Source organism: Dermacentor albipictus, chromosome 10, assembly GCF_038994185.2.
Source record: "Dermacentor albipictus isolate Rhodes 1998 colony chromosome 10, USDA_Dalb.pri_finalv2, whole genome shotgun sequence".
Taxonomy (NCBI): Eukaryota; Metazoa; Arthropoda; class Arachnida; order Ixodida; family Ixodidae; genus Dermacentor; species Dermacentor albipictus.
The window spans coordinates 71,149,699-71,174,424 of NC_091830.1; the positions used below are offsets into that span (position 1 = coordinate 71,149,699).

Below are 24,726 nucleotides of genomic sequence, written 5' to 3' on the forward strand. Positions count from 1 at the left end.
CGAACACGAGCAGATCGCTGGTTACAGTAGGCGGTGGTTCTTGGATGGAATCGCATTCACAGTTTCAACCGCAGCTCGTGCAATTAAGGCCTCTCCAGCGGCGTGAAAGTAAACAACGCTAAAGAACAGTGTCACTTCCACTCGGAACAGGAAGCTGCAGCTACGTAAGTTCCGCTTGATGCCGGAAGCTAAGGGGGTGAGTGGGAGAGGAGCGTGGAGGAGGAGGGCAGGTTGGCGGTACTTAACCTGGTCGGCGGAAACGTGTATGGAGGGGCTTTACCTGAAACGACAGGCAAGGGGACACGGCCAGGTCCTGTCCCTTTGCGCTTGCGTTTACCCTAATGCTGTACTCGCCAAACGTTAGTAATCTCCCGTGCCACCACCGTCGCAACTAGTGGCTATAAGGGGAGACATGCAGGGCACCATCTAGCAAGATAGACATTCCTTCCCCTGTATCGAAGTACAATCTGAATCCAACCTGAGCTGGTCGGTACTTTATGATTGTTATACTCAGCTCCCATGTTTCTTGAATTACATACACGATCATCATTATCTTCATCAACACATTTATGCCTGCTGCCGGCCTGCAAGCTTCAATCACGTTCCTGCTTTGCATTAGCTAACTCCATTCTATGCAAGTGAATTATGTAACCACCATTTACAACTACTAATGCTCCGCTGCACATTACTTCCCCCCTTCGGCTCCCATTCGGGTACTATTATTGACCCTTTTCACGGCGATCTCATGGGCGCCGTCACGTTTGATCACGTGATGATGCGTCCATTGCTTACTTCAGCTGCCTCTGTGGCCTCTGTGATTGCAATGGATGTGCATGACGCCGAGGCATTTCTTTCGGTGGATATCGTAGATGGTGACTGGGTGGACGACATGAAGCTTTGGCCACAGCTTCAGAGGACGTGTAAGCATTTTCGGTGCTATTTACACCATGTCCGAACAGCGCGAACAGCGCATACGGTGCTTGTAATAAAAGCGGCGCTGGAAATGTATTCCAAGCTGTCTAAACTTTCCGCTTATGAAATAAATCAGGATCAGTGTGTTTTAATGTTCGTTCTTTATTTATCAATTACTTTGAAGGAGCAGCTTGTCACGTTTCTTACTCCGTAACGTTCATCGGTGCGGTCAATATCTGATTATTATTATTTTTTTAATGTATTTATTTCTGCATTTAATATGCGAAGCCTTGTGGCAGAAAAGGGGTGCTCTATGGGGGAGGGGGACCGGTACTCTCTTCTTCCTCGAGGTGGAGTGGGCCCGAGGTCGGTTCTGCAATGAGGCGGCCAGGCCTTTCCTTTTCCCTGAAAAAGTCCAAAAAAGCATGGCTACACCTCATCAACCCGCACTCATACCCGAGCTCTGAGTGCCCGGCATGCCCGGCCAGAGGTACGGCCGAACATATGTGGAGCTGCTCTGCCTATGACACGGTCCGAGAAAGGACACTACACTCCCTGGGCGGGAACCGACCTGGCACCTTCCAGGATCGGCTCGACCCGCCATCGCACATCGGGCCCAAGGAGTCACTCCTGCTGTGGCGTGCTTTTTTTCTGATTATTTATTTTATATCTAATCGCTCACGGGTGTGCTCAGTTGCGATATACTCGCTCTTGCTGTGCACAGGGGCTCGTAACGTATGTGTAGTAGCTTTGTAGTAGCTTGTAGTACAGACGTAGTATCGCTAGTCACTCGCTTACTCCCCGTGGACGGTCACGTACGAAACGTTCAGCTTCGGACACTCGTGTGCAGTAGATGTAGTTATAATCACCCCTGCTTCGGCGCATTGACTAAGAGTGAGCCCATTCACTTATTCTTGATACTTGGACGGTACAGCGGGCGTAAGTTTGCGGGTGTGTTGGGATGGGTGTGTATGTAGATAAATTCATCATCATCATAAGCCTGGCTACGCCCACTGCAGGACAAAGGGCTCTCCCATACTTCTCCTACTTTGTCACTGCGTAACGAGCGATACTCATTCTTGCCAACGTTCCGGGTTGGAAGTCCTTTCCTTGGAAATCAGCGATTCAACGCCGCCGGAAGAGGGCATTTTTTTTATCCTTGAGGAAAGCTGTACATCGCCAAGGGTGAACGGCAACACAGGCGATCCTTATGTGGCAGCGGTCCTGTGGACTTGTTCACAGAAGTTCATTGCGTTCCTTAATATGACAGTCACTATTTTTGCAGAATACCACTGCACACGCCTTCCCCTCCATTGTTACACGTCTTGCAGCATGAATGGAGTACTGTGCCTTAGCGGACATCCAGTTGCATTTCCTACAGCTGATCACACAATAGTGGGGCAGAAACGGCAGTGGTTTCCTATTCGTTCACTTTCGGTGAGGCAACGTGCGACGTGCCATCTCGTTGCTCTAGAGCGAACTGCTCCACGAAAAGGTTCTTAGATGAACCGTTAACTGTGTTGCATATTATATATGCCAACTTTTATTATTTAACTTTATCTATTCCTCGTTAATATATAGGATATCATAGGTGTTGCTGCACAAGAATTTTCTTGTCAAGTAGGAAGTATTATCTGAGCAAATGTCACTCTGTATAAAGGATAGAGAGCAGAGTAGCAAAACAAGGAAAATAAGTGATGGTTGACTGGCTGTGAAATGAGAGGCATGGGGGTGCTAAAGCACTTCTTCTTTTGAAAATTCGCTTTTATTGGGGTTGCAAGCCAATCTTACAATTTCACAGTATGAGTGTGCAAATATTCAAAATATCAGGTTGATAGAATTTTATAATGGACAACAACTGTTCTTGCAATTTACAAGGAGAAAGTCTGATGTAAATGGAGACTCGCCAAATGATACAAGTGCGGGTGCACTGCGTACGCTGCACAGGTGATTCAGTTTCTGAACCAAAATATGGCGGAGCTCATTTACGCACTATAGTTGGGCGAGCACGTCTTCCCTCTGGACCATTTTGCACTTGCTGGGTCTACTTAGACAAAACAGTTTATTATTTGGTCAATCTCATCATGTTCTTACGGGGAGAAAAGACACTTGGCAGTATATTCACAAGATATATACAATGGGCAGAAGACAGGCATACAAGATGAAGCCCGTGCGCTCGACCAACGGCGATTTTCGTCTTCCTCGGTCATCTCATCATGGTTCACTACTGCAGCGCCCCGTTGCGTGACTTCTGGTGGTGAAGGCCCTGTCCCGGCGCTTGGTAGGCTTGAGTGATATCACTTCAGCATAGAGGTTATGGCTTCAGTAGAGCGACGGGGACCATGTCAGGGGAGGATCGCGGGTCGGAGTTATCGAGAGGTTGTAACACTTGACGGAAGACACAGTATGGGCCTGAGTAGGGAGAAATCAGCTTGTCACGAAGTCCAACTCACCGTGCTGGTTTCCAAAGAAGCACAATGTCACCAGGGTTAAAGTGGGGATCGTGGTGACGAGCATCATGTATGCTTCGTTGTGTTTCTTGGGAAGTGTACAGACGCAGGCTTGCAATCTCGCGTGCCTCGGTAGCTCTAGATATGGCAAAATGAGCATATTCTGACGTTGTATCGAGAACGGCTGGGAGGATCGCGGTAGTACAGGGTCTCGTCCATACAAGTTAAAAAGTGTAGAGAAACCAGCAGAATCGTGGCGGGGGGGGGGGGTATTGTAGGCGAATGTGACGAACGGCAGAGCGGCATTTCAGTCACGGTGGTCAGTAGAGATTTACCTGGCAAACATTTTTTTTTATAGTTCTATTAAGCGCAGACACGCAGACATTCCGTTTATGTGTTTTATTATTTCTCTGAACTTCAATTCGTCAATTCAAGCAACAGGTCACACAGATAACAGATGTTGCCTTGAATAACTCTCGAAGAAATGTGTCTCCACGAGTGACGTCACATTGCGTACCCGACTACGTAGGCGTAGGAACGCGACTACGTCACCGCCCGGCTTGGAGCGCGCCCGTCGTGTGAGAAAGGGGAAACGGCGTTCGGGTTGAAATTTCGTACCGTTCCTCGGTGTGTATCGACGTCGTTCTTTGCAAACACGATCGTTAGTGCGCATTGCATGCTCTGTTTGTCAGCTCAATATGGCCAGACCTTGTGAGGGGCCCTTTAAAGGGTACCAGAAACTGTTCGGACAAATTATGTAGACGCGTAGAACAGCTACAGTAGAACATCTGCACCACTATTTAATTGCAGCGTTTCAAATTATAGGGGCTGACAACTGGCCAGCATGCGTTGTGAGACGTTGATGGAAATAAAATGACCATAATTTGTAGTGATAGAATTCAGCACGGTGCTCGCGTTTTGAGAAGCAATTATAATTTCAAATTGACGAAGAAACTTTCCAAAATCAGTAAGTATAGTGGCCTGGCCGTGAAATCTTGGTACTGGATGTAATATATGAGATTACTGCACGTAAGTCAGCTGTTATTAAGTACATCGTGTTTATTGCTGAAAATTGGAGTTCGTATATTCATAGATGCTTGCGCTTAATTCTATGCGCATTACGAAGTAGCGAAAGTTCACGCTAACGAGTGTCCCACGGGTCCCATATGTCCCACAATTCATGGCGGCGCACGTGCTATTGTACGCGCGTGAGTTGGCTAGTAACTACACGGAGTTATGTGGTCTCCCTGTGAGATACAAAATTTCGTAGACAGTAGAATATATCTGGTTACTGCTATATTAGCTCTGTGTTTGTCTGGTTAAGCCCTGTGCCACCAGGTGGCTGCACCATGCACGCAGTCCATCTTTGTGCTTCCACTCATCCTGTAAAACGCCCAGTCCGCTTGCGTTTACCCGAATACCGGACACGCTAAAGCTCTCTACTGGGGCCGCAGTCCCCCAGCGTGAAGTGACGGCTGCAAACGCGTAGATCCCGGCACCGACCGGATACCGACAGTCCGATGCATTGTTGCCACTCCGCTGCCTTGCAGAGGGACACTAATATGTCGCAGCTTGGCATATCGCCCATAGCTAGGTTTGTTGCCCACGACGCAATAATGGCGAACCATTGTGCTGGCGAAAAGAAAACTCGAAACCAACACTGATGGTGCACTTCGCGTCAATACAGAGGACATTGTGAAACGAGCAGACGACACTTGCTGTGTGATGGAATAGTGCTTGAGTGTACTGATAAATTGTCGTTGTATATTATTTTTCTGTTACTTTTTTTATACAAATAATTAACGAACATTCCAAGAATTAGGAACGACATTTGCTCACCATAAAGTTGTAAAAATTATCGATGACGCGACCTGGGTATCCAATCAGATAGCTCGCCCAACTGATCTCAGTTGGACCGAACGCATCAACTGGGGTGAGGCGGCTGAAAACTCAGGGGAGCGGCGCCGCTGCGATCGTTAGCGTAGCATGTCTTTAAAAACTTATAATAAATTACATGCTTTACGCGGAGCGCTTAAATGTGTAACTTATTGATCAGAAGGAACTACCTCAACAACTCAGTAGGTTTGTACAAAACCGTCAAAATGGTTTCAGAGTGCCTTAAAACGTTCATTTCCATACAAATTAATTAAGATAATTGTTATATTATGATGATGATCCTGAACTATGAAAAGTAACCATTTAGGGACCAGAAAAGAAAAAAAAAGGAATTATGGGGTTTTAAGTGCCAAAACCGTGATCTGTTTATGAGGCGCGCCGCAGTGGGAGACTCCGGAAACTTAAACTACGTGGGGTTCTTTAATGCGCACCTAAATCTGAGTACACGGGTGTTTTCGCATTCCATCCCCATCCAAATGCGGCCGCCGTCGCCGCGACTCGATGTCGCGGCCTCGTGCTTAGCAGCCCAACACCATAGCCACTGAGCAACCACGGCGTGTGGAGATGAAGAAAGAAGGGTCAGATAAAAAATGTATTCAGGAAAAAAAATATGGCGATAGATTAAAAACTACAAAAAAAGTTGTCAGTTGAGTTAGACTTGAATAATTTTTATAATTACTCTATGGGTCTTAGTTGTAACATAAACATGTACATTGAATTGTCATTCGCAATCGGTGAAGACGTGCTGAGGGAAAGCCGAATAAAGAACTCGTTGCAAACGTCGTCATTTTGAGATTCCTATCACCGGACTATTTCCTCCTATGTTGCTGAAAATACAATTCCGAAAGAAAGACCTACTTAGAGCAACCCCTATCGCGTGAGGTCCTTCCTCTGTCGGTGATTAACGTTTTTTCTTTTGGGGCAACAAACCTTCGCCGAGCTCTAAAGGAAGTGTGTCAGATTGTGCATGAGCGCATCGTAGCGACTGGAAGACCCTCATGTTATGCACATTTTCCTCATTATGAACACTGAATCGCGTTATATTTAAAATATAGCATCTTCGTCATAATTGGCATGACCGCTATTCAAGAAACGGAAACAGAAAATAATTTATGTAATTACTAATAAATAAATATGCATAATACAGATCAATACATTAACAGGAAGCAAGAAGTTAATATGTTTCCACAGAGCATCATGGCCAATCCCCCCCCCCCCCTCGTGGGTGCGTAAAAAAATTTAAAGGAAGAAGAAGAGAAGAGATTCCTGGTTGGAGTCCCGACCGATCGCTCAGAGTGGGCTCCACCATTCCACCAAGAAACAAGCCATCCAACTCTTGTCGGGTCGCCACGGAGAACGTGCGGTGAGGTAGCCTAACGCTTGCTGCACGCCTGTTCTTTTGCAAGCCATCATGGTCTGGCAGTACGTGACCCCGATCTTCGGATCACTGTTGGCCCTCCTCCTCGTCGTGCTATATTTCGCCGAGCCCGCCGACGAGGCCCTTGCCGCCGAAGTGATTCTCGGAGATAGGCGCGATGACGATGGCTGGCTGCCGCCGGCGTTCGTTGACTTCACGGGGGCAACGAACGCGCCGCAGGACACGTTGGCGGCCATCCAGGAAGCGAACAGGACGGGCGCCTCGGGAATCAAGCTCTACTTGGACATCGTGGCCAATGGCGTGGGTGTGCTCTTCCACGACAGGAACCAGCTGGAAAGAACCGCCAAACGCCAGGGTATGCTGGAGGCTGCGAAAGACCCGAACCGACTCCCAGCGAACGATGCCGGCAAAGAATCGTCTGCTGCACGCTTCCAGGGCAAACACGTGCCGACGCTGGAAGAAGGCATCGATGCGTGCCTCCGTCTCGGCCTTCGGGTAATAGTGGACGTCCAGGAACACGATGCCCACTCCCTGATCCACCTCATCGAACTGTTCCATGGCCGGCCCGAAATATTTAGACGAGTTCTGGTCGCCTCTCCCAGTCCGATGTTTCTTGCTCGCCTGCGTGGTGGTCGCAATGCGACCATCGTGACGGCGCTTACCTGGCCAATCGGATCCTACGCGTACGAGGACGCGCAGAACACCAAGCGACGCTACGACAAACTCGTCTGGCACCTGACTGCGAAGGCCGCCGACTGGCTTCTCGAATGGTCCTTCGAATGCGGCCTGCTGACTCGCCTGACCATGGTTTCGGCGGTGCTGGTTAACGCAAGTGTGATAAGCCCCCAGTACGTGGGCTCTTGTAGTGGTCGGGGCCTGGGTGTCATCGCGCTGGCTTCGAACGACTGGGCCGAGCACGAATATCTTCGTCGAATTGTTCGGGTGCCTATCGTTACGGACAACTTACGTCGTGCTTAGGTCTGGAAGAACTTCAATCCAGTTTTATTTCGTGCGTTGTCACGACTGCGTTAAGGAAACGTCGACGCGGCAACAAGTGTCACGAGTAAATATATTGTCCATGTACCAGTGCATTGCTATCTCTGTAAGAGCCAGGGGCGCGGCGTCAACATTCATAGGTCTCACACGTGCTCTTGGGACAAAGGAACGACAGCACAGTAGCGCAAACAATCACAAGGACATTTGTTGTACTTTTCATACACTAATGCCTGCTAGCCGGATTTATATTGTCAGAACATGCCGATGGGTGCGCGACAAATCGAGTAAGTCCAACTCACCGTGACCAGACAGCTAGGGAATATGTTCGCTCCCATGCTGGGCATGAACGCCTAATCGTTCTCGTCTGCGATCACGCGAACGGTGGCGTGTTTGAACGATAGTGTTCGTCTACTCCGGTATCGTGCTGCTAAGCCTTTTACCTGGACGGTCCTGCGAAGCGTTGATCGGCACACGCGCGGAGCGTCCACGTCGCTGGCCGCCCCAAGCCAGAGCAAAAGCGTACTGCCTGTCGCGACTGACTAACCCGCCGCTAGCAGCTAGTCTTCCTGTATATGCTAGCAGCACATACACAGTGACATACAAAGACACTAGCATACAGCGTGTCCCACATAACTTGAGAAGCAGCAATTGAAGTGGGAGGCAAGACACCAAGGCATCCAGCAGGTACTGTCTTCCGAGTAACGGAGAACCTAATAAGAACAATGCATACAAGTGTATAACTTCAAAGAACAGGTAGAATTTGCTGTACTGTCAAAACTGATAAAAAGAATTATAATGCCGTCAAGATTGAGGAAGCAGTAAAATATGCTCGCAGCATGAAGTCAGTGACAAGATAACTTGGGATGGGCAGGGTAAGTGTACGCCGCGGAAGTTAAACACTGTAATGTCATCAGCAGTTTCGATGATACAGTAAAAGCAGCAGAATAATTCTATACGGATCTGTACAGAACCCAGATTAGCCGTGCTACCTTCATTCGAAGTAGTGATGAACAGGAGGCTCTTCCTATAACTGGCGATAAAGTCAGAAGGGGACCTTGCAAGACATGTGCCGGGGAAGAGCAGGAGAAGACGGATAAACAGCCGATTTCTTTAATGATGGAGGAGATATCATGCTTGAAAAGTTTGAGGCGCTTTGTGCGCAATACCTCACGCCTTTAAGTGCATCAGTGAGCTGGAATAATGCTAACAGTATTCAGATGCACAAGAAGGAATACGTTAAAAATATAATAATTATAGGCCCACTAGCTGGCTTTCGATATTATATAAAATAATGACCGAGATAATTACCGAGAAGAGAAATCAGCCACTGTCAGTTCATCATACACGATCTTTAAAGCGGAGCTTTATGTGCATGAAAGAGTAGACGCGGCGCAACACGCGAGCCAATCACAGGCTTCCCCTTCCTTCGGAGAAGGGAAAGGGTGTGATCACGTGTTCGCTTGCCTCGCGCCCGCCGTTTCCCCCAAGTTCAGGCCCAGCAGTCGGATGTAAGGGCTGCGTTTCGTTCATTCTGCCGAGGAGCAGGCTGCGTTGAAGGAACGGCAGCGGAAGCAGGCCGCGCGTCGTGCGTTCGGCCGAAGAACAGGCGGCGCTTGATGAGCGTCGCCGGGAACTCGCTTGATAAAGGGCTTGTCGTCGACTTACAGACCTCACAGTGAGGGAGCGCGAAGCCGAGGCATTACGACAATGAAGAGCCGCGGATCGCGAGCTTCGCTTGCACCCCTCTTCACAGTAGTGGAAGGGCGGTCATTTTTTCTTCCTAAAAACTTCTCTATCTACCTTGTGCCGCTACCTGTGCAACTTCTACATGGCATGTGATCTGGTACAGCAATATGCAAATAAATGCAAAGTGCGCACATATCGACGCTACGCGGCGCACCTCACATCACTCCTCGATTGCTAGGACGCGTGTACAGGGCGTGCTTCTGCAGAAGCAATCATGCGCTGCGAAGTGATGCTGCTGCGGCTACTGATGATGATGGTGATGATTTATTTGCATCCCCCCTGAAACAGGGCGGCGACAGACACTTAGACTGGTTGTTTTATACAGGTATGCATATAAGTTTTTCATTCCAGCATTTTTGCGTACATCTCCGTAGTCCTCTTTTTCTTCCCTAAAAACTTATCTACCTCTGAAAGAACAGCGCCTCAAGACGGAACACAATTGAGGTACCACGCACACACTACGCTAACAACTGCGTATTTATTATCTTGCTGAAGCTTTTATACAGAGCAATAAAGGCAGTACCAATTAGACTATGAAAAGAAAGCGTACCTTGGTCAAAAGAGAAAGGAGGAAGAGGGAGAAAAGACCTCCCGCCCATCCCATTCTTGTTACAATGCAGTGTATAGAAAATTGATTTCTTTCTTGTGCAGCATAAGAGACGGGATGCTGATGCAATCAACATTTAAACCGGTTATCTAGAAATCCTCTAAGATTTCCCTGGTGCATTTATCAGGTTGTCCATGCAATGCTTCACTCTGCGACAACATTGCCTTACACCTACACTGCCGACAATGCAAGGCACGGTTTTCACTGATTGCAATATTTTTTACATTGCTATTATGCTGTCTAAGCCCATCGTTGACACAACGGCCTGACTGGCCAATATATCGTTTTCCACATTTTAACAGCACCGAATACACTATCTCTTGCACACAGTCAAAAGGACGGTTTTTGTGCTTGGTCATACACGCTTGTTGAGTGTGCGTGTCGTAGTTGACCTTGCGCATAGGCCTATTTACTTGCGCGGCGCAGAAAAAAAAACAACGCTAAGGCCCACAGCTAGACCGATCCTTTCAAGATAGTGGGATATATGGTGCATGTAATGCAGCACAACCACTCTGTCCGCCGTCTTGTGTTGCTCTGTTTCGGCTGACGACATTGCGCTTCCTCAGCAGAGACCCTGCCACAAAAATGAGAACGTTCTCTGGATAACCTGCTGACACAAGGCGATCGACCTTCCTGCAGAAGCTGTCCGGTGCCTTGTGTGCACAGGATTTGTCGATTGCAATTCGAAAACAATGCGATGCAACACTCCTTTTTGCCAGTTCAGTGTGCGCGCCTGTGGGAACGCTCCGGACTTCGAAGCTCATCACGTGATGCCCAAAACGGACATAGTCGCACCGTCGGAGGCATCGAGTACAGATTCACGAGGCCCGGTTTCCAGCGAGTGAGTGCGTCGCGGGGAGAAAACGAGTGCTTCGAGTCTGTCAGTGTGAGGATTTGCAGGAACGGGGCTGCCAGCTAAGCATCTCGCCGTCGGCCCGGACGAAGTCGTTGCTGCCCCTTGGCGCATGCTGCTCGTCGGTGGTGTGGGTGGCGCGTGGTTTGCGTGAGTGAAGGGTGGTGACGTCTACATGGCTTCGGCCCCTCCTAACGTCTGGCCGTCGGCAACGCAAGGACCCCAAGAATGTATGCTGTAAGCGAGGCCCCGTTTCCTGGCGAACCGTCTCGTCTGAACTATACTTGCACATGACCGCTAAAGAAGAATTAAGAGCCTTGCTCGAAAGCACGTGATCGACTTTAGCTTAAACCGATCACCAGTGCGCGTAGGATTCGACGGTTTTCGATGCAAGCTCGTTAATATTTGACTCTTACTCCGATGGACAATTGTTTAGAGGAATTCTTTAAACAAATAAATTATGGGGTTTTACGTGCCAAAACGACTTTCTGATTATGAGGCACGCCGTAGTGGAGGACTCCGGAAATCTCGACCACCTGGGGTTCTTTAACATGCACCTAAATCTAAGTACACGGGCGCTTTCGCATTTTGCCCCCATCGTGGCCGGGATTCGATCGCGCGGCCTCGTGCTCAGAAGCCAAACACCATAACCACTGAGCAACCACAGCGGGTGAGGAATTCTTCATGGTAGAAGGTGCAACTCTTCAAAGCGCACGTGTGTCATGTTTTCGGCTTGGCTTGTTACCAAGGGATACTTAATTGCGTTGGCACAACTTCTCACTCGTATAGCATATTATAGGTTGTGCGGTTATCCGTGTGCAAACTAAAAATGGTCTTTTTCCTGTCTACTGAAACAATTCTGGCAAATTTTTTACAATTAACTCAGAGTGCATGCTCGAACAGTGTGAAAGGTACGCTTGAGTAGTGTGCCTTCCACATACAATGCTTTAGAAAGCATTCCAAGAAACGCCATAATTATGGGCATGCTAAGCAGCAAACAGCACTCACTTCACTGTCGTCTGAGGTCCCGTAAAAGCTAATAGCAAATTAAATCGGTGTAGCGAGAAACGCAGTGCCACAGCATAAGCATAAATGCTTACAAAGATTTCACACACAAATAAAGTCCTTTGTATGTTCAGTCTGAAGTACAGTACACACGCCACGGAGGCTTAGCTGCTATGCTGTTCTGCTGTACTTAAACGAGGTCGCGAGTTCAAAACCCGACCGTGTCGGCTGCACTGCGATTAGGGCGGAAAGCAAAAGATAGAAAAGAAAAGAAAAAAAAACGCATGTGTGCCGTGTTATGTGTCCACGTTAGCGAACCCCCTGGTGGTCAGATTACTCTATAACTTCTTACTAGGGCGCCCCTCGTGACCAACAGTGCGGTTTCGGAACGTTAGACCCCACAATTTAAGCTCCGAAGCTCAACGTATCATTTTTGTTTCGTAAGTTGAGTTTGACACTTGAAAAAGTTGATTCCAGCGTGGTAAGCTTGACACAAAGCCGTCAGTAGTGTTTTGGACACTCTGTAGCAAAGTTTCAGTAGAGGATGACTCGGAAAACCAGTTACTAATTAATTATTTAGCTCGGCAGAGACATCGGAGCTGTTGCTGTACAGACCGACTCGCAGAGGTCGCAAACCAGGCAAATACAGGGAAGAGCTCACCCATATATAGAGGAGATACAGTTAAAGACGGCCAATGGGAAACCCATACCCAAGGTCGATAGGATCAGGGTATTGGGGCTCCTCATTGAAGCCAAGGGCAACAACGAAGAAACCCTCAGAAGACTGGAGGGAACTGTAGCGCAAATCATGAGGCTAATCAGAAGGATAACAAATAAACATAGCGGGATGAAAGAGGAAAACACGATCAGGTTAATACAGGCCTTCGTAATCAGTAGAATAGAATACGTGGCGCCGTACTTAAAATGACAGGTCGCGGAAAAGGTCATACTAGAATGCCTCATTCGGAAAATATACAAACTAGCCATAGGACTACCGATCAGCACCAGCACGGACAAGTTGCTGCAATTAGGCCTACACAACACAATAGATGAGCTCATTGAAGCGCAATGTACGGCACAATATGAACGCTTCTCTAAGACTAGAGCAGGCAGACACATCCTAGAGAAATTAGACATAGTTTACCACACACAGCACGGTGTCAAGGTGGACATCCCGAGAGATACGAAGGAAAGATTGGTAATACCTCCCATACCAAAGAACATGCACTCAGAACACAATAAGGACAGAAGAGAGAACAGAGCGGAGCAGATACAGAAGAAATTCGGCAGCGACAAGGGCGCAGTGTTCGTAGACGCGGCTCGATACAGTCGCAGACGGGGGTTTACGGCAGCCGTAATCGATAGGGAGAAACGGTGCAAGATGTGCGCGACGATACGCACCACAAGTCACGAGATAGCTGAAGAAGTAGCCATAGCGCTCGCAGTAGCTCAGACTAACGCAACCGTGATAGTCAGCGACTCTCAGACGGCAATAAGAAACTTTGCCGACGGCCGAACCTCCCCGGTGGCTCTACGCATTCTTCTTGCAGGAGGCCAAAATTACAAAAGAAAGATATACATCACCTGGACACCCGCTCACACCCTCGCAAAGGACGGCAACAACGAGGCGGCACACGACGCGGCTCGAGGGCTTACGGACCGAGCCGCAGTCGCAAGTGACGCCCCGACACCTTCCGGACGTGACGGTGAGGTAAATGAGTGGGAGTGGGAGTTCAGAATGACAACATATAATGACATTACGAAACATTATAGGTTACAGAGGCGCATATTCCCGTGACCTCACGCAAAATTGACAAAAAAGCAGTCTGTCGCATGGCGGCAGTTACAGACTAGGACGTATTCGAATCCTGCGCTCTCGCACATCATATATCCAGATGTATATCCTACGGACAAATGCAAAACATGTGAATCCAGAGCCACTCTGGAGCATAAATTATGGGAATGCCGAGGGATAAATAACAATAAAGAAAACGCGGCCTCTAGCAGCAGCCTTCGCACGCGCTGGGAAGCCGCGCTGCTCAGCCCCGCCCTCGAGGATCAACTATGGGCCGTCCAGCGGGCCGAGGATGCCGCCAGGACCCGCGAACTCCTGGCCGTCACTTAGGCGGGGCCTTTGGCCCTCCCCACCAACTCGCAGGGCACACAATAAAGTTCTTTCCTCCTCCTCCTTCGGTAATTAATTTATAACTCAAAGAACCTTTCATTGTGTGCATACAAATATATGCTCTCCACGGCCAGAAATAATGGTTTAATTTTATTTTTATTTGAACTGAATTTAGGGCAGGTTGGTGCCTATGCGGGGTGCCGGCTACTGCTCTTCCCTAGAAGTCAGTATAAATAGCCGGCGCAGGATGTGGAATGGTGTTTGGGCTGTACGTGTGCGGTTAACTGATTTTCGTACTGCACGCGTGTACAGCCTTTGAGCGTTCGCACCGATTTTTGCCGCAAAATAGGTCGGCGTGAAAGCAGTAGTTCCGTGATGCCCTTTTTCAGTTATCACAAACGGTAAGTATTTGCAAAACGAGAAAGTTGGTTTCCGACAACTGGCCGATACTATGGGCATCACAATCACTAACTTCGCAAACGCAGCTAAGAGAAAACGGGTGCCCTTCTCCAGGCCCTCGTAAAAAAAAGAGAAAATTCTCGGCTGCCGGTGTATACCCGTGGAGCTGTTTTTCGCCTCATTTTCAGCCGGGAACGTATAACCGCCAAAAAACAATGTCCTTACAGGCTGGACAGAGCCAGACGGCCATTGTGCTCTGCACAAAGCGAGTTATTGGGCCCGCCACGACGATGGACGCAGTTGCAGGCAGTACACGTGCGAGAACGGCGCGTGTGCCAGGCGACGGTGTCGTCGACCCGAAGAACACGGCGCAGCATTCGCCCGACACATCTGGAGGCCGAGCCAGGGTGCATTGCACAGAGCCGTTACCGTTGAGCCGGGCCGGATTACATCAGAAGCCGATAAGACCTGTTGCGTGGTAAGTACATGTGAGCAGAGGTCATGGTAACCCTGAGGTAGGGCTTGGCCGAAAAAGCACAGAACCTATATGTCCCAACTTAGTGTAATAGTCAACTGTGGTCGACCACAAGATCTGTCTTCGTCATGGCGAAGAGCAGTCCCCTCGTCGAAACGTCTCTAGCTTGAGGGATCCCTTCTTGAGGCTCTTGCTGATCCCTTCCAAACATCTAGCTCCCTTTGAACCTATATGTCCCAACTTAGTGTAATAGTCAACTGTGGTCGACCACAAGATCTGTCTTCGTGATGGCGAAGAGCAGTCCCCTTGTCGAAACGTCTCTAGCTTGAGGGATCCCTTCTTGAGGCTCTTGCTGATCCCTTCAAACAGCTAGCTCCCTTTGAACCTATGTCTGCCTCGCTTTTGGTTCAGTGCCCGTTGTGTACAATCAGCAGTGTCTTAGTGTTCTGTGTGCTATCCTTCAGATAAAGCATTCCTTAAGATATGAGCGCATCACCAGCTATTTCGAAGGTTGGAATGCTCTAATCTGAAGTAGTGGTAGGTTAAAGGAAAAGTGAATACTGGTATTCAGAACTACTGAAAGCAGCCTAAATGATGACACTTACCAAAGGAAACGGCAGTTATTAGAAACCTGTATCGAGAACAAATGGGAAAGTGCGGAGGAGAGAAATGGAGCTAAAGACGTGTTAGGGTATGCATGCGCAGCGCACATCACAGCTGTCTTTTTCGGTGTGGACGCCGCCATTGGGTGTCATAAAGACTCAGTATTCCCCAGTGGTTTTCCACGCAAGAAGTGAAAATGACCAACACCGCCTAGCTTTAGTCAGTAGACAATAGCCGACGTATTCAACCTGAGACAGCCGAGATATCTTCAATGTTACGGTTGCCATAGAGGAATTGTTTCACACAGTTACAAGCATATTATGTGTCATCACATGCACGAAGCGTTAGTTTAAATCGACAGGAAAAGTTGCCCCAAAATGAGAATCATTGCTCTGGTGAAACATATCGAATGCCTAAGTGTACCTTACATCTTTGCTAAACATGCCCTGGTTGCTGGCAGATCTATTGGGCTCCTGACCAATTATTTTTGGAGGCCTCAAGAAGCAAAAAAAAAAAAAATGGAAGAGCAAACGCATGGAGGGCAACAAGGATCGCTCCCGGGTGACTACCATGTTGTGAGGTATTAGGGTTGAGAGTACAGCAAAGCAAGGCATAGAACAAACAAACTTGGCAGAACCCACACCAGGGTGATTGTTGACGGTGATGCGTTTAGCATTGAATCCATATAGCGACACAACGTATTGTCGACATCGAAACGAGTTATGCGTTAGGCGAGTACAGCTGCGGGATTTCTCTTTTGCGCTTCCCTAAAAACACTCGGCTCCATCTAGCGGTGCCGCCGCGAAGCCTGCCGGTGGCCTCCGATATGCATAAAAATAAGGATGTGCGAATAGTGATGTTTGAGACCAAATCGAACGCGAATCGAATGTTGCCAAAAGCGAATCCAGTTGAATCGAATATCGAACACTTCTCAAACACGTCTTGAATAATAAACAGCCGTTATCACAAATAATACAAAACGTCATTCACATTCAAGTATTCCTAATGTTAGGAAGTTTGTGCCATTACATAGTGTGTTATGAAGCGCTGTCTATTAAAAGCACAAATGGAGCACTAGGAGCAAACAAGAAGTCTCTTCGCATGCACTGGGCTCTTCAGAGAATGCGAGTGATCGCTGTACAACCTCTGAATTATGCCCACCTAAGTGACTTAGCTTACTCCACTCCGCACGTTCTCATCATTTATGTTTATAGTATGCCCGCGGGAGTGAAAATGTACCGTATTTTTGCTATAACTTTATCTTTTTTTGGGCGCAGTTGGTGCTATGAAATAATCTAAAAGTATTCGAAAAATATTCGCATTTACGAGTAGTGGCTATGAAATTCGAAGTGCGAATTGACTAGAATATTCGGCTCGTTATTCGAAAGTTTCGAATATTCCCGCGCCCCTATACTGAGAAACGCCGTCACGCCGGTAGCCGGTCTCCCCTCTCGCGTTTTTTTTTTCGGAACACGCTGCGCCATCTGGTGGCGCTGGCGAGAAGCCCGCGCGTGGCCTCCGAGACGAGAAGCTAAGCGCGCCAGTGTGAGTCAACGCTGAGAATTGTTTCCTCGCTTGCCGCACACTCAGCAGTGGCACATACTCGGTCACCCAAGTTGACCAGATGTCCATTGAAGAGCGACACATGCCCGGTGCATTCATGGCGGACCTCGCTTAAAGCGTTGGCGCGGAATACTGAATACTGAATATCCAGCGCATCTGTGGCGCAGCCTACGAAAACGTCGGTTTGCTATCCTCGACCCAGGCCAGCACGACAAGGTCTTGTCGAAGTTGCCAGACACCGCGCCGGTTCGTCCATTTCTCTTCAGTTCTCTAGCCCGTTTACTTGTGCCACTCGCGCTGCCAAGTCGTTCGTTTCTACGTGCGCATTACTCTCTTTACTTTTACGCACCATGCTTCTTCTCTTCTGCATTATCACTTGTGAATTCTGAAAATATGTATACTCGTTAAGAAGGAACTTGTTTTAAAAATAGCTTGTAACCAATCACGATCTTACAATCGGCGATTTCGTAAAAGTTACCGTGCTTAGAATGTATGTACCGCTTACCATCAGGCTTGAACAGGGCAGTGAAAGACAGCGGCTTGAAATTAAGAAACATCAGCTCCAAGGAGAAGGAAGACACATTGAGCTAGCAGATTAAATTCACCCTTCCAGAAATATACGGCACCCTCCGTGGTGCAAGTACGAAGGCGCATAAAGCGATTTCGGTCTTAGGGACGACTGCAACGAAATTTCATACCACGTAAAAAGCCTAGTTTTACTTTGTGCAGGTAAAGAGCGATCTCCACGCAAGCTTTTTACGTTTCGAATAGAAGCGGACGCGTCGGGAAAGGTTCAATAATTTAAACATTCAAGATACGGAAATTGAAAGAAAAAAGGAAGGAGCGGCGCCAGCGTCGTTCGCCGGAAATGACGCATATCCTAGCACACTGCGAAACAGCACGAATCCCCCAGAACTTTGTTCCAAAAGTATTTGTTCCTGGGCTAATTGGCACATTGTTGGGGTATCCGACAGATCACTGCAACCGATGCGGTTTCACATGCACCGTACTTAGACGAGACTGTCTGTATAGGACATGCAAAAAAACAACTGCAAAAAATCAAAGAAAGCGAAGTAATTTAAGTGGCCCACATCAGCAAAGCTGGTGACCTCTGAGTGAGCGCCCCTGTCAGAAACACTAGCGATAATAAACTGCCGTTTTTAAATTGTCCTTTCTAACGTGTACTTGTTGTTTAGTAACATGCATGCTTGCTTGTATAAAGCTTGGCCTGAGGATTCCAAAATATAATAGTCGGCAGTCAGCGCCCATCTACATTGTTTGCGTTCCTTTATGTCCTGTCTGTTCGCGATACCGACTATCATTCCTCCGGCCCGTAAAGAACCAGGTGTCGCCTGCAGCGTGAATGAAAATCTCAGAGGCGACATTCTGGGGCCTGCGTCATATCCGCTAACCGCCAGCTAGACGCGTCGTCAGTTTAAGTGAAATTTAAGGGCTGTTACTAAGAAAATTAAACTGTTGCCGTTCTTACAACATTGCCAAGATGGCTGCAGCAGTATGCACTGCTCGTTTGATAGAAATTTATTGAAAGTTAGCTTTCGCTGCCGCCATGGCCTTTAAGTATGACGACGATTTTACAAGCAGTGCCGCCATATGACGTCCCATTCATCGCCCGTGCGCAGGGCTCCGGAGGTATAGCGGCGGCGTCACCATGATCAGCTCCGGCACGATCCCGTTCGTGATCCCCAAGTGGGGCGCCTTCTTGTTGGCGCAGTTGCTGTCCATGCTGCAGATGAGCCAGCCACCCGACATGAACTACTACCACACCGAGAAGCTGCACGAGGAGTACGACTACGTCATCGGTCAGGCAGTGACGCCACTTTGCGCGACACTATATACTCCTTAAGCATACCGATCGTACATATTTAAAGTTATGGTGTTTTACGTGCCAAAACCACTTTCTGATTATGAGGCACAATCGTACTTATTTAACAAACGATAAAGGTATGGGTGATCGAATATTAAAAAAAATTGAATAAGGAATTCAACAATGCCCTATAATATCTGGTCTTTGAAACGGAGAGTTGGTATTCGAACATATTTATAATGCGTAAATATGAATATGTTTCCAATAATTCCATCCCCTTCTGTGCACACTCATACATGAAATGCGAGGAATATAGTGGTAAATTTATCCTGCCGGCCATAGTTGACATAAAACGCGAGGAGTTACGTTGAGTACGCTTTACATCGCTCATGAAGCCATACTTTCGCTTCTAAACCTCCATCATCCTCACTCCCACAAGCCCTCCGGGTATATGTGAACAAACTTCTTAGTATCTGTTTTGTGTACCAGGGTGCTTTCTGCCCAGCCATCGTACCTCGCTCCCTATCCGTCTCCGGTCAAATGAGATCCTCTACCCCTCCCCCCCCCCTCACCGGAAAAAGAAACACCTGCCCACCAGTTCCGACCGCTATGAGGGCGAATTATCGCGTTTGAATGCCCGAGAACTGTACAGGAGGACCAAGCGGGTTTGTCATGGTGCAGACACAACATGCATCTTGCCATACTGGCCGTTCAGCCCACTGAGGACTACTACTACCGGCATGCTTTGCGGCAGCGGCGGCGCACTGAAACGTGTCGTGACATCGCACTATTCAACTATATACGTAAGATGGCAGTCGGACGACATGATTTCGTGCAAAATTCGGATACCGAGCACCCCCCTACTTTTCCTCATCTGTCCATAAGCCAGCGATGACGTGTGCCGTGCAGTCGGTGGTGGTTCGGCGGGCTGCGTCCTGGCCAACCGACTCTCTGCCGACCCGGCGGTCACCGTCCTGCTGATCGAGGCCGGCGGACCGGAAGACGCCACGACGGAAGTGCCTATCTACGCGCTCCTCCATTACCACGGACCCTACGACTGGAACTACGTCACCGAGCCGCAGGAGCACTCCTGTCTGTCTCTGAAGGACAAGGTACGGGAGCACTGTTCCTTTAGCGCGACTGCGCGCAGGGAGTGCACCAATCTATTTAAAGAGCTACCAAGCGCTCTGAATCCGCCATACATTCGCAGTAATTGTTGCGCGTTTGTTTGCCTCAATGCATGTCTTCTCACTTTGTGCTATCTGCTTTCACTTGCCACGCGCCGTTTCGGAGCAGACGATGGAATATTTCTGAAAACAGTGGAGCCTTTGCCGGCGGCTTTTTCTAGTAGATAAACGTTATTAAAGTTCATTTTCTTCAATAGTACACAAATGGGCGCGGTACGTACCATGTCATTACTGCGAAATCACGTTTCCATGCGAAAGCTTTTCACGGACGGGGTTGTCGAATCGGCGATGTCGTCGAATGCTCCTCCCTCGCTTTCGAGAAGAGGAGTGCCGCCAACGAGGAGAACGCTGGAGGGCGCTGTCACCGACGCACAGCAAGACAAACCCCCCTATACGCGATGCCTCGTTCAAAGAGGCGCAGAGTTTTCTGTACAAATTACTAGACATAACTGGCGGCAGTGTCTATGGGAGCTAACGGGGCAGTAAGATTGTGTAATTAGCTTAAAAAAACACCGAAATGAAACCCAGATGCGCTCGTTCAAAGTGCGCGTGAACTAAAACCGGAACCGGAAGTGTGGCTTTACTCAACAAAAAATATGGGCCAATTCCCCGAGATACTACAGTCCAACAATATGGACCAATCTCAAAGGTAGCGCAGTCTAAACAACAAATACATCGTACTATAATGCGTCCAAGAGGATCTTGTCTTTCTTCGATGTCAACCGCTGTTGAGGCAACCGTCAACAGGCGGTAACATGTATACTGACGCTCGTTCAAAGTGCGCGTGCTTAAAACCAGAACCGAAAGTATGGCATTACTCAACGAAAAATATGGGCCGATCCCGGAGAAAGTGCTGTCCGAATATGTGGACCGATCGCGGATATTGTGCAGTCTAAACCAACCACATGATCCACTAATGCGCCCAAGAACTTGTCTTTCTTCAGCGTCAGCGGCTGTTTACTCGCCATTTTGATTAATAAAACCACTTCCATCATCATCATCATCATCATCATCACTTTCGAACGTAAATTTAAGCTTTGTCGAGTACCGTAGTCCAGTTTAGGCTGACCACACGCATACTTAACCTGACTGTATTTTGGTCACGTGCCAACGCGTGCAGCGCAGCCCGTGGCCGCGAGGGAAAGCTCTTGGTGGGAGCAGCGTCATCAACTTCATGCTATACGTGCGGGGCAACCGGCGCGACTACGACAGCTGGGGCCACGACTACGGCGTCAAGGGATGGAGCTACGACGAGGTGCTGCCCCACTTCAAGAACATCGAGAAGTGCCACATCAAGGCGTACTCGGACAACGGTGAGCGCACGCCCCGCGCGGTGCACCGCCAACGAACACTGGTGGCGCAGAGATTGATTAAAATGTAGAAACAATGAGGAAAATGGAAGTGAAAGTGAGCGAAAAGATAGCTTACTGCCAGCGGAATTCGAGCCCACACGTTCTGAACTATTCGTGCGGTTTACCGTGATGATGATGGTGATGATGATTGTCATCCCTTTCGTAACGGAGCGTGGAGAAAAAGTCCTCTAGCCTGCTTGATTTTATTAGGTCTTAATACATCTGTCGCTATCTAGCCTTTTGCCTATCTGATCTCCCTCTCAACTTTCGTATCTGCAACCTCTATTACTATGCTGTAGCAATACCTACACTTGCAGTGACTCCAGTTTTATAAATATCTTCCTCGCTTATTTTCCACCCATACTCTAATACCGATTAAGCTACCAAGGCACCATCTGTCAGAACACTTTTTTTGCTATTAGTTAGAGGTGGGCGAATACCAGCTATTGCTAATATGAACAGAATTCGAATAGTGAGTTTAGAATATCGAATCAAATATTGAACAGTCAAACTCAGAAGCATATATTTACAGCAGGAAGATTCATTCGGCATTATTAAGTACCATGTCCTGTATTGACTAGAGCAAGGAACAACTTTAAGAAAAGAAAAAAAAATTGTTTTAAACATAATATCAGTAATTGTTAAAAATAAACTGCACGAGCAGGCTCTCAACAACTTTAGATAATTTGTAAGCAGGCGTGAAAACGCCAAATAAATAGTTAATGAAAAAAGATAAGATCTTGTAGAAAAAGAAAGCTGCTGAGGGATTTGTGTGTCTTATAGACGCACGTAAGGGAACCGCTTGCAAAAAAAAAAAACATCAAAATTCTAGCATAAAGCATAAAAAATTGGCAGTGGCTTAGCTCGGCTATGCCAGGATATACGTAGCGAAAGCTAAGGCATAGCATGGTTAGCCTTGGTTAATCTTGATTGCATGTCTAGGTTAGTCTGGTTGTCTAGCTATGTTGCGGCGTTTAGCCAGTCGTTCGGCGCGCTGTTCGCCTGTTTCCTGGGCGATTCGTTTCTTCTTCATCTCGTTCCGTTGTCGATTCCAGGCCTCCTCCTGCTTATGAGAATTGTCGCCGTCCATACTGCCGCCTCAACTGTGGCCGCGGCGCACGCGAGCTCTCCTTTTCAATCTTCCGACATGTTATTATGCATGCGACGCAGCTGGCGAAGCGAGCGGAGGCTAGCGCAACGACGAGGAATGCGATGTGACGTCATACAAAACGGGGGTGGGTGAAAGGCGCGGCTCTGTGCAGCGGCGGAACACATGTGGCTCAGTGCTACAAGTGGCGCATGCGCAGTAGTGACTAGGGAGAGAGAGAGAGAGAGAGAGAGAGAGAAATATCCGCGGCGATGCGCGCGTTGTGACGCCATATGCCTCCTCGGAGCACCGCCAGGGCGAAATCGAAAGTTCGCGGCCAGTAAAGCTTTCGCTTTAAAACTGCTTCAAGCCTAGACTGTCAGAAAAGCTAAAAGGCAGACAAGCAAAAACTCACATGCCATGGTGTAGACTTCTGCCGCGTAATTGATAACAAAGCTTGCGTTATAAGCCAATTTCTTTCTGCATCGCCTCGAAATTGTTTGTAATACTTTCACTTCTGATAATTTGCGACACTCTGAGCAGAGAACAGTAACAATACTTCACCAGTCGATTGTTGCGAAATATTTCGTTAGTTTCGAACACGGAAAAATGCTGCATAGTTAGTACCGCACGTGAATAGTTGGTGTATAACGTTCGATTCGTATTCGAAGCTTCCCATGTTCGTCCATACTGTTAAGAATGGCGAGCCGCTAAGCAAGATTGCCACCTTGCCACCCGATTACGACAAGGGGTGCAAGACGCGCACCTCTCCCTCTCCGTCGCTGCAGCTGGGAGGCGTTCAAAGAAGCGGCCTTTGCGTTGGAATCCGCCGCCTTCCTCCAGCCCCTTCGACATTGTGACGGAACTAGTTCGGCGTGTGTGAACAATGATTCCGGAGTTCCCCAACGCGGAGCTGATTTGACACGCATGGACAAGCTGCCGTGGGGACAACGTATTTTTGTGCTTCTCACGCTTCGGAGTGGCGCAGAACAACGAGCGACCCTCGATCGGCTCCGATAGTTCCCGGAACGGCACCCCGCGCGGTTGCCTCTGTGTACAGAGCGCGGTTGCCTTTGTGTACGTGAACTGATCTGCAGTGCAGCGGCGAGTTGGTGATGAGTAAACGAACAGTCGCCGCGTCGTAGGACCGGCGGATCGAGTGTATAAAAACTGTGGTTGTGCGAATGCTGAGGACACTTCTCTTGAGCAGTCATGTTAGACTGAGTCACTTCTCTCATGCAGTCAAGTTGGACTGTTACTCTTTTTCTCCAGCAGTCATGTTAGACTGATTTAATTTCTGTAAATAAACCCCTTTTCCTCGTTCTCGATGAGAAGCAGTTCTTCACTTCATCAACGATCTCAGCGTAAATAAGTTGGACGACGGCATGGGCCAGCTACCTTCAAATTCATGCCGTACTCCAATCTTGGCAAAGGACCACGGACGATGGGATTGAGCCCCCAATCCTGACAATTGGCTGACAGCGGTGAGATGGACTTTGCGACATGGTGCTGTATCTGCGGTGAGTGCTTGGTTTTTGCTTTGACTCTCTAGGCTTCATTTTGTGGTTGTTCTGTTTAGAACAGTAGGGAAGCTAGATTGTTGTGTGTTAGCTAGGTTGTGTTTTCCTAGCTAGATTTAAAGAGCAGAATCAAGGCAGTAAAGCAGCAGTGATGGAGTTAAGGACACTGCTGAGAGACGAGTTGTTGATTGTTGGTGAGGAACTGGGCCTAGATGTACGCAAGGAAATGCTCAAATCGGAATTATTGGAGCTAATTTCCAATCAGGCCAGTGAGCAAGATATTGAAATGGGATTGGAACTTCTCAAAAAGAGAGAGAAACGGGAAAGAGAAAGAGAAGAACGGGACAGAGAAAAACGAGAGAGAGAGGAACGGGATAGAGAGAGAGAGGAACGCGATAAAGATCGCGAGTTAAGAAAAATGCAACTTGAACTTGAAAGCAGACGTTTGGAGTTGTCTCAAGGAAGTGAAGACGCTCTGGGTCGATCAAGTGAGGCAGAATCATACCGCATGGACAGGCTATTAAAGCCATTTGAGGTCGGGACCGACATAGGCTTGTTCTTAAGCAATTTTGAAAGGACTTGCGAAAAGATGAACTTCGGCCCGAGTACATGGCCACAGCGGTTGCTGTCTATGTTGCCGTGTGAAGCGGCGGAAGTAATCGCCAGATTGAGTGTGCAGGATGCATATGATTATGCGAAAGTTAAGGCTAGTCTCCTGAAGAAATACCGCCTTTCAGCCGAAGCTTT

General features: G+C 48.2%; 2 protein-coding genes across 3 annotated transcripts in view; both read left to right on the forward strand.

Moving 5' to 3' along the window:
- Nucleotides 1–6,669: 6,669 nt before the first annotated feature.
- LOC135900000 (glycerophosphodiester phosphodiesterase 1-like) lies at nucleotides 6,670–7,614 on the forward strand. Its single transcript, XM_065429435.1, has one exon. It carries the CDS (start codon nucleotides 6,670–6,672, stop codon nucleotides 7,612–7,614), a length of 945 nt encoding a protein of 314 aa, XP_065285507.1.
- Nucleotides 7,615–14,658: 7,044 nt separating this feature from the next.
- LOC135899241 (L-sorbose 1-dehydrogenase-like) overlaps nucleotides 14,659–24,726 on the forward strand; it is a 50,576-nt gene continuing 40,508 nt past the window's right edge. The window contains exons 1-4 of one of the 2 annotated variants that reach the window (XM_070526906.1): nucleotides 14,659–14,845; nucleotides 18,741–18,828; nucleotides 19,743–19,945; nucleotides 21,141–21,333. In XM_070526906.1, coding sequence (XP_070383007.1) covers nucleotides 18,750–18,828; nucleotides 19,743–19,945; nucleotides 21,141–21,333 — 475 coding nt within the window. In that variant the 5' untranslated portion in view covers nucleotides 14,659–14,845; nucleotides 18,741–18,749. Of the gene's footprint in view, nucleotides 14,846–18,648; nucleotides 18,829–19,742; nucleotides 19,946–21,140; nucleotides 21,334–24,726 lie in introns of both variants that reach the window. The other variant, XM_065428519.2, reaches the window with a different exon arrangement.